The sequence below is a fragment of the Halyomorpha halys genome, unplaced genomic scaffold, assembly GCF_000696795.3.
Source record: "Halyomorpha halys isolate HHAL.00 unplaced genomic scaffold, Hhal_1.1 Scaffold906.1, whole genome shotgun sequence".
Taxonomy (NCBI): Eukaryota; Metazoa; Arthropoda; class Insecta; order Hemiptera; family Pentatomidae; genus Halyomorpha; species Halyomorpha halys.
Window position 1 is genome coordinate 504,120 of NW_027109621.1, and position 14,378 is coordinate 518,497.

General features: G+C 29.4%; 1 protein-coding gene across 2 annotated transcripts in view; it reads left to right on the forward strand.

Moving 5' to 3' along the window:
- Positions 1–14,068, forward strand: part of LOC106687009 (serine/threonine-protein kinase Nek8) — a 15,054-nt gene extending 986 nt beyond the window's left edge. Inside the window, exons 2-7 of one of the 2 annotated variants that reach the window (XM_014430646.2) lie at positions 174–269; positions 2,204–2,268; positions 4,393–4,526; positions 6,203–6,410; positions 13,495–13,861; positions 13,939–14,068. In XM_014430646.2, coding sequence (XP_014286132.1) covers positions 174–269; positions 2,204–2,268; positions 4,393–4,526; positions 6,203–6,410; positions 13,495–13,841 — 850 coding nt within the window. In that variant the 3' untranslated portion in view covers positions 13,842–13,861; positions 13,939–14,068. Of the gene's footprint in view, positions 1–172; positions 270–2,203; positions 2,269–4,392; positions 4,527–6,202; positions 6,411–13,494; positions 13,862–13,938 lie in introns of those variants that run through there. The other variant, XM_014430647.2, reaches the window with a different exon arrangement.
- The last annotated feature ends 310 nt before the right edge of the window (positions 14,069–14,378 follow it).

Here is a 14,378-nt window from a genome sequence, read left to right on the forward strand (position 1 = left end):
TAGGAATATTACCGCAATTAAAGAAATAAGTTAATAAAATATTAGTTAAATGCAAACACACAATTCTCTATTTAATTGGATGATAAAACGGAAATTAATAGAGAATTAGTATTATTACTGTTTTTTTTTAAACCTGAATCCATTAATTTAAATAATCTTAATTTTTGGTGTAGTTCTGAATTTAATTTGAAAGAATTCAGAAGGGAAAGGTGTATTGGAAAAGGTGGATTTGGCATAGCTTACTTGTGCACTGGTCCTGATGGAAAAAAGTATGTATACACTATATCTATAACCTGTATATCTAAATCTAATATATATGATGTATAATTAATTTATGCATCTATGTACAATGTTATATTTATAAGCAATCAAACACTTTCCATTTTACACTTAAATAACTAAATTAGTAATGAATTTACAGATGAAGCATACTTACCAATGTATATCTCATTCATGTTTATGATTTCATATATATGGCTTAAATAATATTTTCAAAAACGCCTTCCATTCTTAAAACTGAAATTGAAGTTTTTCTTTAATTTTAACCAATTTTAAATTATACTAAGATTTCCGAATTGTTATAGATAACATTAAACATACAAAAAATCACGATATATTTCTTCGCCTCCCATATAAACATACCTTCTGTATGATATTTTGCTTCGCCTCAAATATGGAAGATTTTCGTAAAACGGGCAATAAAATTAATAACTGTACATTAATTAAATGATTTTTATTTAATTTAATATTTGTCGTAGTTGTTTACGATTTTCATTATAGTGGGTTCATTGACTTTCTAACAATTTAAACTTATATGAAAGATGAAAAAAAAGTTTTTATTATTATTATCTTAAATTTCCTAGTTTGTTCATTTTTAAATATGTTAGAGTCTTTTTATATGTTTTCGGAGGCACAGAAAATGAAAACAGAATTGATTTAAAAACCGCGCGCAGGCATATCATAATTTAATTTAAATTTTTGGATTTCAGATTCATTGATTCTCTTTATAAATGTATTTCGGTTGGGACATCGATCAAAAATTTAATCGATATTCAGATGCTTGGTTTTATGTTATTGATTATATGTTTTAATATAATCTAACTTTTCCGATTTTTGACTGATTAGGATTTCTTAATACATATCCAAAGGGTTGATTATTTAAAATCAATTTATTTTAACTTTTCAGATTTTTAACATATCGGAGTCCTTTTATATGTTTTTAAAGCTGTAAAAAAATTAAAAAAACAATGAATATTAAGATTGCGTGATCGCATATTGGTTTATATTATCTTTTCAGATTTATAATTTTTTTTCTGCATCTTATATTTTTATTTTGTACTATTATATTCTGTCTTGAATTTTATTTATTGTTATTATTTTAAGTCATCAATCACTTCTGGATCATTATTGCCTTAATTTTCGAAATTTTTATTAGACATTATTTCCGTAATATCCGAAATTTTTATTAGTCCTCATTGCCTTAATTTTCGAATTGAAATGTATAACTATTGCAAAATGAGAACTTGTGGTAAAATATTATTAAATTTTATGGTAAAGTTTATATTATATGAGTGATACAGAAATTCATAAAGTTTATTTACAGTCTGTATTTTTTATCCAACAAAACTGAATGGAGATCTGCTTGTAATTCATACAAAGATTTAATAAAATAAAATATTAATTACTTTAATTAATTACTTTTTTACAGATATGTACATTAGTCATTTGTTTTGTTGTTTTTTAAATATTTGAATTATATAATTGAACTTTTGTTGACACATATCATAATATGCAACATTCAGAGAGTATAACCAACAACTATAAACAAATGCACCTAATCATAGTTTATTTACAAGAGACATAATGTAAATAATATTACATCTATAAACATGGTAGCATTCTTATTAAGTTTTAAGTTATATTGAAATAAAGTATATATTACCTTATTACCTTTTTATAATCTTCTATTTTTATAATTACATTATATTTATACTAAAGAATTATTTTAGGGTATTCAAAAATTATACACTGTCATTATATCGTGATAAAATATTACAAAAACTAGTAATAATATTTTTAGTCTTAATAATTAATGTTATATTCTTGCTATAGCTTAACATGTAAAAAGACACTGAGGATATTCTAACCAGGTGGGATCGAGTCGGCTATATAGGGACTAATGGAAAATCGATATATTTTGCAGGTGTGTCATAAAAGAAATATATGTCGGCCATTTGTCGGATGATGAAGTAGTCACATCATGCAAAGGTAACCCTCACCACCAGCAGTATTTTCCTTATCCTAATATCATCACTCACTATCTATGACCGGTAATATTCAAATGATCATTATTATCATATCCACTCATGTGCATGGGAATAAATGGGCTTATAGTCATTTACATTAATTGCAAAAAACAAAACAAAAAAACGAATAGGTCAGGCCATAATTATATATAAATGTAAAACTTGGGTGGACCGCGTTTAATTATTTTGATGTGGTTTACAATTTAACAATTATTATATTTTACAGACCAATACACATGCGTATATCTGTATACTAATATTTTATAGCCACATATGTATATACACATATGGCTAGGTAATTCTATATCTAGCCTTAACATAATACATAAAAATATTATAAGCACACAAATTCGTTCTTAAAAAATACATTAATTCCTAAAGGAAATTCACAATACTTTAGATACGAAACAGTTGTTTAACGAAGTTTTCCATCCTTTGATACACATCTGTGGCGCATTCAACAGTTTTTTAAACTAATTTCACATGTTTTCAACTTTTAATTATATCTATTAAAACATATATAGGTATATATATAAATCCGAATTCATACGTATCTTTGACGGTTTTCCTGGAAGGGAGTCAGAAAATAAAACAAATTTCAAATAAAATAATTCTAATTTTAAAATATCTTTTAATGTTTAACTTTTAATACTATATGAAATGTATTCCAGGAATACATGAATAAATAGATTGGGGTGGTAGGTGTAAAATAATGTTGATTTTTTAAATCATCAGGTAACGTTTTGTAAATCCTATATTAATGTATGCAATTATTTCTCATTTATTGTAGTTACCAGTTTTGAAAATTAAGACAAGCTTTGAAATTTTGTAAGTAACAAAATTTTGTAGCCGAGGATTCTTAAAATTAAATTTTGTAAAAAGAAATAAACGCAAACGTCATTTTTTAAATTTATAATCTTAACACTTTCTTAGTACATTTCAGTCTTAGTAAAGACTGGTAAATTTTTTTAAAATAAATAATTTAATTTTTATCAATTTTAGTCTCAAAACCTTTCATTTTTCTAATAAGTCCGACGTTTCGGCCAATCCGGCCACCCACAGGGACAATCCACTTAATATTGAATAATTAGAAATTGTTGTTTTGACCACGGCAGAATAACCTGCTTGAGAGTTTTTAGTTAAATTATATAATTTCAAAAATATATTAAGTGGATTGTCCCAGAGGATGGCCGGATTGGCCGAAACGTAGGACTTATAAGAAAAATAAAAGGTTTTATGACTAAAATGGATAGAAATTAAATTATTTATTTTTAAAAAAATAATAGTCATTTTTTTTAACTGCTGTCTCAGTTTGATTTTATTTGTTATATATCTATATAAAATCGTCTATTTTTTTTAACATTTAATTATTAATGAAAATATTTTCCAGGGATTATAAAAATAGGTGTGATTCTATACCTTTCTTCAACATTAAATATAAAATATGTTAAATAAAAATTTTATTTATAAGACAAAAATTTGTTTTTAAAAAATACAATAGTTATAATAGAAAAGTCGCAATAAGTCACGATACAAAGCATATCCTTAACAATGTTCTGCAGCCTTTGATTTGTAAAAGTAGCACATCGGTTCCGGAGGTGGGTGCTGGGGCACCCTGGGAATCCCCAAGTATATGCCCAAGTATATCCCCAAGTATATGCCAGGGGTACCGCAGGCAAATGCCATTTTCTCAAAATAGAAAATATACAGGGCAGTCCATGTACTTTGGACTGTTTTACTTATATTTCTACATACTTAACCGCTCTAAGCATAATTGTGAAGATAACTATATTTTTTTTTGCTCAACAAAGGTGCCGTGAAAATTTTTAGCTCAAGAAATGTGCTGCAAGGGAAAAAAAATTGGAAACCGCTGCTGTAGCAATACTTTAAAAATTGACCACGAATATAATACAAACATTTAATATTTTAAAACCTATAATTTATGTTTAGATAGATTGAAACATATTATTTCAGTATTATTTTATGTACTAATTTATTTTAACACTCTCACAATTAAAAAGTTCAGGATTTTATATTTTAATTTTTTTTTCAATATAGTAGCGAATATATACTCTTTTTTCGACAGAAGCAGGTATCCTCTCTTCTTTGAAGCACCCGAATATCATTGAATACATGAACCACGGAATCATAGATAAAATGCTCTACATCGTCATGGAATACGCACCTGGCGGTGATCTCAGTGAATATATATTGAAATTGGTGAGGAAAAACACATTAATGGAATTAGTTTTCTAATTTTCAATTTAAATTTAATAAATATGGTAAAATAATGATTAGTGAATAGATGATTAGAACCCATCTAGAAACCTTTTTTAGAAATATGAAACTCCCTAAATTTTACAGACCTTTCTTCGGCCTTTCTCTTGAACTGCTTTCTATGGCTGAGGCGAGAGGGTCTGTTGGGTGGTTTCTTCCTACGAGTTCAGTCACCTCTTTTCTTTCATATTATTGACATCAATTGCTGCGTCTCTGATATTAATTGCTTATCTACCATCTTTATTTATGTATTTTATACCAGATCGGCCTGGTGGGCCTTACCTGATTGATATAACCGTTACATTATACATTTTTTTTAACCGTTGATTATAGAAGGGTATAGTCTCGTACAAAAGACACCCCTAACTATATACAATGTTATAATTAAAATTTAAAAAATTAAATAAATAGATAAGAATAATGCTTCTTAATAGAAGAGAAAAGTAAAATTAATAACCAAAACTAACGATATTTGTAGTCTTAACAAATTAATAATTGCCCTCTAATGATAAAAAGAACCAAGTTAATTAGAAAAAAGGACGAGAGAAGAAAAAAATAAAATAAAAATAAATAATAATAATAAGTAAATTAGAAGTAGTGTCAATAATGAATTAATAAATGTAGAATTTAAAACAGAATGTCCTGCAGCAGCCTGGGCTTCAGTCTTCAGGTTGAAGTTGGGTTTCCCAGGTTGTAGGTCACTGCTCCTTTAACTGTTGGCAACTGGGAATGGAACTTCATGAACCGTTTTTTTAAATTCCTATTTTTCAATATTTTCTTATGAATGCTACGAAGAGATTATGCCTATTATCATTATGGGTTTTATGATAGCATTGTATATCCGTAGTCTCAGTATTTGTTTGACCTACACAATTTTCTTTGACCTTCGTGAGGTTTTTTTTGCCAATTTCACTAAGCTGGCGTTAAAGGACCTTTCTGTGTTATTTTCTTTTATGAGGGTTTAATTTCTTTACCATTTCTTCTTGTTCCGGATTACAATAATATAATTTGTTATACATGAAATCCAATATAACTAAGAAGGACAGTCTTAGACTTTTGCTTTACTGACCAGCAGTATTACATCATCCGCATAGGAAAGGTATTTATGCATTATTCCCACGTGAATTCCACCAGGCACTTAGAAGCTTTCCTTCACATTATCCACTCCAATGCCAGGTTGAGTAGCATCGGGGAAAGGCATTCTCCTTAGGAAATCCTTCACATCAAAGGCTTCGGTCACCTCTACCTGAACCAATACTCCACATTTGTAACCATTAATTTAATGCCTTGGGAATACCAGCTCCGTCGTAATTGTCCAAAGGCAGTTTCTAACAAGAGAGTCGTAGGCCGCTTTGAGATCAATGAATATATATATATATATATAGAGGCATTAAAAGGAGAATTTTTGAATATAAAGATAAAACAACAAGAATAAGCTGTAAGTTGTAGTGCTTTATAATAAATATTTTATTATATTGGATTACCACTCGACAAGCATGCTTGAGTAAACGGTATATGATAAATCAAAATAAACAGTTAGGCATTTTTAAATTTTCTTTATTTTAATTATAACCATTAAATAAATTATGAAACAAAATCGTTGGGTATGTATGTTCCAGCAACCCCATCCTCCAGAGAAGAAGATAATTGCACTGTTGGCTCAGTTAGTGGCAGGTGTAGCCTACATCCACGAGAAGGGAATCGTCCACAGAGACATATGCGCTAAGAACGTCCTCATAGGAAGGGGAGAAGTTCTCAAGCTCTCCGACTTTGGAATGTCCAAGAGGTTGGAGAGTATATCCAGTGGAGCTGTGGCTGGAAATCCAGGTAATTGAAGGTATTTCGTATAATTTTCGTAATTCGTAAAACTATTTTAATTATTTTATAATATTTTAATTATGTTAACATCCCCTAATATAATAATTAAAGTATTTTATTCAGATGAATTACCGCAAAAATTCTCTATATATATTTTTTTTATAATAACTTATATTATCAGCATTAAATCGACCTCTTAATCTGTTTCCTGAATTTTATAGAACCACTATAATAATTAACTACAAGAATATTTATTGATCATATAACATTTATCATAAATATTTTTATTTAACTAGAAAAAAATACGCTTTCCCATAAAAGATAAAGATAAAAACCTAATGAATTTGTGAGTTTCCCAAAGTTGAATAATAATATTTTTATATCAAAGAAAATTTTATAATGTTCCATTTCTCTTTTTGCAAGGAGTAAAAAAAAAAAAATCTCGAAAACTGTTTTTATTACTTACACAAAAGCCGTATTGATGCCTGAATTTCTAGAACGGATCCTTATCGCACACTCATCATAATCTTAAGAATTTCTTTAAATATCCTACACCGTTAGGTTGCAAATCGTCAAAAAACTTTTGTTGTAGTATACGCCTCAAGAACACGTCAGCACAAAAAAGTGCTTGTCTTCTAAGAAATATTTTTTATTAGAATCCGTAAAAAAAAAAAAAAATAAATAAAATAACGCATTTGAAATTTCGTAGTTGGACGTATTGGAGAAGTACAGGATAAGACATGAAAACAAGAAATTTCTTCAGTATATAGACCACGTGTCACTAAGATGTACTAGTGACACCACAAGTCTTCCAATGAAAAATGAGATATCATCTAGTTGGCAAGCCATATGGAATGAAAGCCCGCCAAGCAAATTAAAAACCACTAAACCATGGGCCACATCAAACCGTTCCAATCGCAGAGAGGAGGTAGCTATTGCCAGATTGAGAATAGGTCATACGAGTTTAACTCATAGATATCTGATCAGTAAGCAGCCACCGCCAAAATGTCAATACTGCAACAGTGTACTTACGATCAGTCACATATTTGAGAAATGTCATTTTTATTCTGCGAACTTGAGCAGATTGGGAGTAGGACCGAGTGTATCGGATGCTCTGAACGATGACCAGAAGAACGTGGAAATGGTCTTAGTTTTCTTAAAAAGGAATGGTCTTTTGAGTAAGATTTAAACCAGAAAATCTGTTATACGTAATAAAAAATACCAAAAGAAGTAATTATTCAAATTTTTTTTACGAAATTATTTAAAGAGAAAAATAAAGTGAAATAGAATTATAAATATAAATGAAACAGAATCATAAAGCACGAAACATGGGGGTTGATGACTTCAGGGTTTTACGCCCTAAAGCCGCAGACAACAACACCAACAACTAAGATGTACCATTGAAAATCAAAATTCCCAACACTGTATTGGGTTAGCGAAGTGAACGTGGATATTGGGGAACCCTGTTTTTATATAGATACATATGCTTGCTTTTTCTGACGGCTAATGACGGAATGAAAGATTTAAAATTTTGTAAAGATGAAAAAGAGCCAGAGCGCAGAAGGTAAAGCGGATTACCCGAAGAAGGTTGAAAATATTCTCAAAGGATCGCTCAAATAGCCTTTGCGGTCTAATTCTTCCCCCAGGATTTATTTACTTGTATCTCTCCCCTTCTTTAACCCTGTTTTCCTCCACGTTGCTTCGTGTATGCTATACGCTAAGAGCATCAATGTTTTCTTTATGAGGCCACCTATTCCTTACTTATCTGATTCCTGTTAAAGTTGCATCTTCAGGGAGAGCACATTTGGTTTGAATCCAAAGGGAATCTGTGATACAAACTTTGTCGATGGTGAATTTTAATTTTTTTGAATATTTCACGTTTTGGGATATTATTAAATTAAATAAAATAGTACATAAATATACTGTTGCAATTGAATAATTTTTTTATTACGTATTATTAGACATTTAATTCACGCATATATTTTTAATTTAATAGTTAGTTTTTATTCTTAATTTATATCCGAAATTTATTTTCTGGCTTTTATTTATGTAAGTCTTCGTTTTGCTAATCCCTCTAGAACATTAGCTAGAGGATACAAATCAGGAACTTATTAGTGTTTTCTAGATTACTGTAATTTTGAACATCCAAATTATTTTGAGCTACTTCTCAAAGGGTGTTGTAATAATGTTATGAACTTCAGGATTATAGATTTAACTCCCCATGGCAGAGGAGGGTAGTGGTGTATCGCACGTGTGGCCCTTGTAATAAGAAGCTTTAATCCTGGAGGGTCTGTCGAACTATTAAGCGCATGAGTGAGCCCAATTCGAGCGTCAAATAATTTTCAACGTGGCGAATCATATTCTGTATTTCATTGGAGGAACTCCCCTACCCGTTACGTCTACCCTCAGCGTGAGGTGGTGTAATGTAAATCTCCCATCCAGTTCTTGTGTACAGAGGACTCCAGTCGTCCAGATCACCAAACATCTAGTAACAAGATAGGTACACACAGAACAATGTTAAATTCTTGATTATAAGGAGTAGATTGGTTTATTAGTCCGATTGTCCTTACGTATTTCACGTATTTATTTTTAACTTGATTCAGGCTTTGATCATACAAAAGTTACGAATAAAATTGGATAAATAATAGCAGGTGATGGCTTGACCTCGTTGGGCTAAAATAAATAGAATCCTAATAATTAGACAATCATAAATAAATAATTTTATAACAATGAATAAATCAATATTAATAAAAAAAAAGATAAATTAAATGAGTAATTAGCATGAATTAATATATACGTATAGAGGTATTATTTTTATTTATTTTTTAATTTTGGTATAAATGTGATCATTTATCACTATTCCTTATTGCCCAAGTTTGTGGCAGTTTTTAATGCATTTCAATAAACAAATCTTGTGATATCAACACATATTTTTAACTTGTTCCATCACTTGTCATCGGGTTATTAATTATTCAGACATCTTGGATGTTCAAAGTTTTTAAAAGAATTTTTAAAGCTTGTAAAATAATAAGATCCTTATGCGATTGAATTATGATAGTCTTTTGATGCATAGCGTGTTTTAAATTTCCGAAAAAGAAATAAAAAGGAGTATATTTTTAAAATAAATGTTTTTCGAAGAATATAGTGAGTTTTAAGAAAGTTTTTATTTCAGAAGCGTGGAATATATTATAACAAAAACATGTTTTTTCAAAGAAACTTCTTATTTTCCCTAAATATTTTTCATCCAATTATCCTGTTCCTGACCCCCGACAGGAATTTATCATACCAGATATTAAAGTTTACTCGAATATATCGTGACGTTTAATTTCTGAGTCTTACAAGAAATATCCCTGGAATGTGGTATTAATTATTATGTCAAAATGTATAATTGATCATTATTATAATAATACGTTGTTATTATTATTTTTACTAAAAGTCTTAAAATGTTCTTACTGGGAATCACTAAATTATTTATTAATAACTATGAATACTTTTAACAATACTATTTGTTGAAAAAAAAAGTTCTCATTTGCAGGTATGACTTATTAGCTTTATAGAAATAGTTGTAAAAATACTATTTACTTATTGGTAGACGCTTGTAGTTTTAACTTATTATCCAGTTTTTTTTTAAATTAGAGTGTGGTATTAATTATTATGTTAAAATGTATAATTTATAATTATTATAATAATCTAATTCTTGTTGAAGAATTGCTATTAGTGCTCAGCTCCATATTCATCTCATCAATTGTTTAGTATTCATTTTATAAGATGTCATTTATTATAATATTTATTCACCTTCTGTTAATGTTCCTTTCTTATGGAAGATACACCATATATATATAATGATCAGTGTGCGATAAGGATCCGTTCTAGTAATTTAGGCATCAATAAGGCTTTTGTGTAAGTAATAAAAACAGTTTTCGGGAATTTTTTTTTGTTTTTACTCCTTATAATGGAACATTATAAAATTTTCTTTGATATAAAAATAATATTATTCAGCTTTGTGAAACTCACAATGGGAAAGTGAAATTTATTTTATTTTTTCATAAATTAAAAGTTCATTCATGATGATATTTAATGCGAAATAAACACCAGTACTACTTTAAAGTGATACCAGTACAGAACTAAATCTAAAATAACGAAAAAAATTCTTTAAATAACGTTTTTTAACAAAGGAAATAATATGAAGTATTACAGCATGAAAAAAAAAAAATTATGGTAGAAATAATTATTACTGACGAAAATTCTTACTATATTATTATTTACTATACATTTTTTTTTTATTAATCAATTTATGTTGTTATCGTTTTCTTATTTTTACTTTTAAGAAAATCAAAGAAAGGAATGTTCTAATTGTTTTTCAACAATGCACATTATCTGAGTCTTAGAAAACCGGAACATAATTAATTATATTTACTAAGATCGTTATTAATAAGAAAGATATTTAGGAGTAATAATATAGTTTAAGTTTTTATAAATGTCTATTATATTGCACTAATCATCGCCATTGAATCATTGCCGCTATACCCCAACATATTTTAAGGAGCTATAGAAAACCGAAAAATAAATAATTCATTTAATAAGAATCATTATTAGTAACATATTGGAAGAAGATAGTTGACCTTATGATAGATTGTAGGAAGATAGTCCAGGTGGCGGTCAATAGAGGTATCAAAATAGTAAAAGAAAACTATTTATTGTTAAACAACGTTTCAGTTGTGCTTTGCACTGCCATCAGACAGCCCCGACGAAGTTCTGGGGCGACACGTTGGTTAACAATAAATAGTTTTCTTTTACTATTTTGATACCTTTATTGACCGCCATACGGACAATCTTCTTCTAACCATTATTAGTAACGTATTAAGCATTATATTTATAACCAATTGAGTAAACTTAAAACAAACAAATCTCATTTTCTATTAACACAAACATTATATTTATATAATAAAATATTATTTAGTGTTATTTTGTCATTTCCCATTCAGCTTAGTAATAATAATTCTTCTATATTATTTAACCAGGCACTCTCCCGTCCAGGATCATCAGGGGGTTACTAAAGGAAGCTAAAAGGCAAACTTCCATTTCTTGTTCTAATTCCATTTTCCTTGACAAAGTTATAAAATGAAATGGCTTTTTCCGCTTTTAAATATTTTATGTACGTAGTTGTCTTATAGGTCTTCTTATTCCTCTATAAAAGCTTTATTCTATATTGGGATAGAGTTAAATAAAAATTTAAATTCTTACCAATTAAATAAATAATTTCTAATAAGGCAGTTGTTAGTTTGATTGCTAACTATATGCTCAACACTTTTTGATTTTGTTTTGCCTTCACGTTTCATTATTGTTGACTGTTCATTAAAAAAAAGTATAAATAAAACTTAGGATTATCTCTTCTAAATCTATAATGATACGGTGTAGAACCCAGTTTATCTGATCTAATCGGGGCCGAGTCATCACCGTTGAACTGGGAGTGTGTAAAACAAAGACAAACTTATATCGGTTAAAAATAAAAGTACAATAAAAATATAATAACCGATGGGTGATGCGCTTAATATGAATAAGATAAAGTTAAATGTATTATAAAAATTTAAAATAACCTTTAAAATACCTACAAGATTTAATTTAAATGCAAGTATAGTTTATTTATTTATTTAATACCAGTTTGGCCTGGTGGTCCGTACATGGTTAGTGTAAGAGGTATATTTGTTTTTAACAATTGATTATGGGGGGGGGGGTTTATATTCTTATACAAAATACACCCCTAACTATATGCAATGTTATAAATAAAACAAGAAAGGAAGATAAAAAAATAGATTAAAATAATAATTCTTAAAAAAATATAAGTAAAGTTAATAACAGAAATAATGACATTTATTAATTTAACAAAATAAATAATTGCCTTCCAATGCAGAAAAAAGAAAGTGAACTGAAGAAAAAAAAATTAAGATAAATTTTAGAGTAACAATAACAGAACTGATAAATATAGAATTTATATCAGGATGTCCTGCAGCAGCCTGGGCTTCAGTCTTCGGGTTGTGGTTGGGTTTCCCAGGTTGTTGGTCACTGCTCCTTTAACTGTCGGTAACTGGGAGTGGAACTTCATGAACCTTTTATCGATGTAATCCTCTATTGTCTCTATTTGTAATTCCCGATTCAATTGGGTGTTTCTTACAAACCAAGGAGCATCAACTAAATGTACGTAGAATATTAAAGTTTTTACTATTCAAAAAGTCATCTATTTTCCTTTGTTTCATTGAGAATAGTGCTTTCTCATTACTTTATGAATTTTCTTTTTACTACCGGTGAACCTAGAGAGCTAATAAATGGCGTCGGTTTTTGTGGGATCTGTCTGATATAGAATTCATCATATCGTAGATCCAAAAGCTTTTTCAGCAGGATATCTAGGCATGACCTTCAGTTTGTATGTCCAATTTTATTAGTCACTCAGTATGATTAGATCATTAATTTTGTTCATTTTTTTTCCATTTAGCCGAAGGTTCGGATATGAGTACCTGCAAAACAGTCCAGTGTGAATATTGATTCGAATTTAATTGCATTTTTAAAATTTTTATTTTACAAAGTATAGTAAATTTGGATCCCTTTACAGCTTTCATCGTTACATTGCATAAGAAATATATTTTTTTTTAAGGAGAATTTTTTTCAAAATTCCTACCGTTAAAATCTTATAAATTGAACTTAATTAGCTTCATTCCTTCATTTAACGGCTAAGAGACACTTTATGTCCAAAAGTTACTGAGATTTCAATGTCGAAAGAAAACTCATTTTCGTTTGGTTACTTTTTGACAACCCTATTCGCTTTGGGATTGATTATAGAGAAAGGAAACCCCCGTATACGGTAATATGTTTGGAATACTATTTCAGTATATACTATTCATTTATTTTAAAATAAAATCAACACTTTTGTGTTTGTCCAATGCGCTACTATTCAAGAAATTCAGTGAAATACTCAACCTATAGGTTAAGTCATGTTGCATGTTCAACTACCACGAATGGTGGACGGATTTATTTCTAACGTTTTGGAATTTTCTTAACTAACATTTAATATAAAATTTCTATTTCTTGTTTCCACTAGTTAACTTCGCCCCGGAGCTGTGTTGGGGCGGAAAGGCGACACAGGCTTCCGACATGTGGGCCTTAGGCTGCCTGTTGCACCACATTGCCAGGGGCAATCCCCCGTTCTCTGCACCGTCCCTTGCCGGAGTGGTGCGAACCATAGTCAGTGCCGGCCCTGTCCGCCTGTCGGGGTACTCCGGACTTCTCGGTGAGCTGCAGAGATCACTTCTTGCCAAAGAGCCCAGTTCCAGGCCGTCAGCAGTTCAGTTGATGGCACATCCCCTCCTGGCAATACCCATCTTAGAGGCTGGCCTTCCGAGACCGGTTCAGCTCTCTGATTTTGAGTTCTTTGGCATATCTGTATAGAGTATATGAAGTCAAGGAAGGTAAATTTCAAACACATTTTTTTTTTCAATACCAATCATAATTTAATTTATTAATAGGAAACATCCATTGATTTCAGTCTCAAGATTTTTAAACATAAAATATAAAGAAGTTTTCAAAATGAAGAATAGTCAAAAGAAGTTTAAAGTAAAATAAATTTAGAAATAAGTATTCCATTTAAAAATAACCATAACAAATTTATATGCTCATATATATTAAAACTTATTCATATATTAATATAAAACGTTTTATTTATTAACAAAATAATTGTACAATACTTTTATTAAACATTTTCCAATTCTTATAATTCTATTTCCCCTTCCTTCTACGCCTTAATACAATCCATCTGCTCCCTTCGTTTAAAGCTACCATCTAAATTTTTTCATAATTTCCCTCCAGATGTAAAAGCTCTTCTTTCTGCTTTCTACGGTATAATTTGTTATGGAACCCGTACTTTTTATATGAAAACGGCTTTTAATTCCCTCTTTTAGTTCAATTGCTTCTAGGAAAGCTCTTACT